Genomic DNA, 2,728 nt, shown 5'->3' with positions numbered 1-2,728 from the left:
ATTTGAGAGAGAAAGAGTGTTGCTAATGAGTAATAGTCAAGCAATTAAATTTACTAGTTGTTAATGAACTTAAACTTTGGGAATAAATAATAATTTATCATTGTGATTCCCTGACTATATGATTCTAATCAACCTAGTGAGTATAAGAAACTAAAAGTTTTATAATAACTTTCAACTTTGTGATATCTGCATAAAACGAGCTGACTACGCTCAAGAGACAACAATCAAATGTAAAAGGTTTTAACAGCAAAGAAGGTAAATAGCATTAACAACCCCGTTGAATACTTGTAACAGTTTTTTAGAAGCAATAGTGAACAGGATTAACGACCTTGTTGAAGACTTGTTGTTATGGAAGGTGCACCAGAGCAGACTAACGGTGTAGGTACATGATACATAGGAATAGGCATTTGCGGTGGAAGATTTGGCATTCTTGCATCAAATTTAAGAACTTGAATGGCTTGCCTTATGGATGGTCTCATATTTTGATCAGGGTGAGCACACCAAAGTCCAACCACCACCATACACTCTACCTGCTTTTCATCAAAATTTGTCTGCAACATCCTATCAACAGCCAAAAGAAGATCTCCTCTTCCATATAAATTCCAAATCCACTCTACCAACATCAATTCAGAATTCGTTCCCACACGATCAATTGACCTTCTTCCGGTAACAATTTCTAGGGCAACTATTCCAAAGCTATATACATCTGATTCTTTACTAGCCCTACCTGTGCGTATATATTCTGGAGCCAAGTATCCTATAGTTCCAGCCAATCCAGTTGTTTTGGGACCTAACTCATGGTCCATAAGCCGAGCTAGCCCAAAGTCACCAAGCTTGACATTGAAATCGGAATCAAGCATGACATTGCTCGATTTGATATCCCGGTGTAACACACATTGCTCCCACTCTTCATGAAGATAAAGCAATGCAGAGCCCAACCCAAGAGCTATCTTGTATCTCACTACCCATGTGAGAGGACTCCTCTTGCCAAAGAGGTGATAATCAAGGCTACCATTTGGCATAAACTCATAGACAAGTAGGAACTCATCTCTTTCATGACACCTTCCTATTAGTTTCACCAAATTTCGATGCCTCAGTTGGCTAATAGTCTTCACCTCAGTTATATATTCTTTCTTCCCCTGCTTGGACCCTCTTGAGATTTTCTTCACAGCAACTAGCATATTTAAATCAATTAAGTGCCCCTTGTAAACGGCACCAAACCCTCCTTGACCCAACTTCTTCTCATTCGAGAAATTGTTGGTGGCTGAAACAAGATCTCTGTAAGAAAACCTTCTTGGTCCTCCTACTCTTCCCTCAAGTTCATCATTTATTGATGTTAAATTTACTGTCTCTACTACTTCCTTTTTCTTTCCTTTCCATATCAACAATATGACAAATGCAAAAATTGCCCCAACTATCAGAACACCACCCGAGACTGTTAGACCAACCACAAATCTTTTAGTTTTCGCATTCTTTCCATTTGTTTCTTTTATATCCAAACTTGAACTGAATTCCCATGACTGAAGTCTATGTCGCTCTGAATACCAACTTGTAGCAGCCGAAAATCCAACTTTGACCCATTGTGGGAGAACTTTCATCAGATCAATTTCATAAAAAAGACTGGTATTCTCCTGAGCATTAGAAGTTGTTTGGTATTTCCAAGAGACACTCAAATTTTTAGTAGAAGAATTGTAGATTATCCATACATCAGCAGTATCTCCACTGTGTAAGCTGGCATTCCAAGGGGTGTAAACAGCAGAAGCAATTGTATTGTTGTTAATCCCGACATGCTCAACCGGAGGATCCCATTCGGGGTCTGCGAAAGAGTCAAACTCAACTAGAACAATTTGGTTCTGAGCTGAATCATAGGTTGAGGTGTTGAATAGGCCTAGATATCCCCCAGCTGAATTTGTCGGGATTTCGAACCCAACAGGGGCTAGAAAGAATGCTAGCCCATGGCCGTAAATGTTCATGCCTTGGGTGTCAATAAGGAAGGAGAAATGTGTACTGAAGTCAGTGAGCTTTCCTGTGTCAGGGTCCCAAAGTGGCACCTGCTTAGCATATATTGCCTGACCAACTCGGTTTGCATAATTAACTTTGTTCATTTCAATGGCTCCAAGTGTTACTACAGCATCACCTAGACATAGTATGTTGGAGGGATCAGGCTCAAAGCGAGTTATTTGGAAATAAACTGAAGAAACAGTGGGAAGAACTAGAAGGAAGAAGTAAAGAGGAAACATGGTATGTCTAGGTGGGGAGAGAGTACGAACTATTGCGTGGAAGTCGCACCTGAATATTTAGGTTATATCAAGATATGATTCTAATTTTTATGAATGATGATTCTAAAGTTTCAGTCACCAATAATACACTTTTAAATTTAAGTGAATGGGGTTTGATGAATTTTCACATGAAACTACATCCCTCGAATAAAATATAGAAAGATTACGCTGATGCCTCGCCGGCAAAATGGCGTCAACGCACTTAATTTAGTGAAAATGATACAATAAAACAATACTTCTGATTAGTGATTAATAGTTTAGTACTAATAAAATCATCCAGAAGTATTTTTAAGATAATTGATAACCTTGATTATTGGTATTCACCTGTTACGCCACCTTCGACACCGGCGTCTGGGTAGATGACGCTTCAAAGATAACCTATATATTATCAGTAAGTCTGCTAAGACTGGTTTGATCATGTCAAAGAGTAGGAATTCATCGGTCAATAA

The 2,728-nt window shown here is 38.8% G+C and overlaps 1 protein-coding gene across 1 annotated transcript; it reads right to left on the bottom strand.

The window, feature by feature from the left end:
* Nucleotides 1–280: 280 nt before the first annotated feature.
* On the bottom strand, nt 281–2,326 carry LOC126693565 (L-type lectin-domain containing receptor kinase IX.1-like). The gene has a single exon (XM_050389563.1). It carries the CDS (start codon nt 2,238–2,240, stop codon nt 321–323), a length of 1,920 nt encoding a protein of 639 aa, XP_050245520.1. The 5' UTR covers nt 2,241–2,326; the 3' UTR covers nt 281–320.
* Between the last annotated feature and the right edge of the window lie 402 nt (nt 2,327–2,728).

Source organism: Quercus robur, chromosome 7, assembly GCF_932294415.1.
Source record: "Quercus robur chromosome 7, dhQueRobu3.1, whole genome shotgun sequence".
NCBI classification, from domain to species: domain Eukaryota; kingdom Viridiplantae; phylum Streptophyta; class Magnoliopsida; order Fagales; family Fagaceae; genus Quercus; species Quercus robur.
This window is presented reverse-complemented; position numbering and strand designations above follow the sequence as displayed.

What these genes read in the sequence shown, in the direction of transcription:
- LOC126693565 (XM_050389563.1), bottom strand. Translation starts at nt 2,240, where the DNA reads ATGTTTCCTCTTTACTTCTTCCTTCTAGTTCTTCCCACTGTTTCTTCA.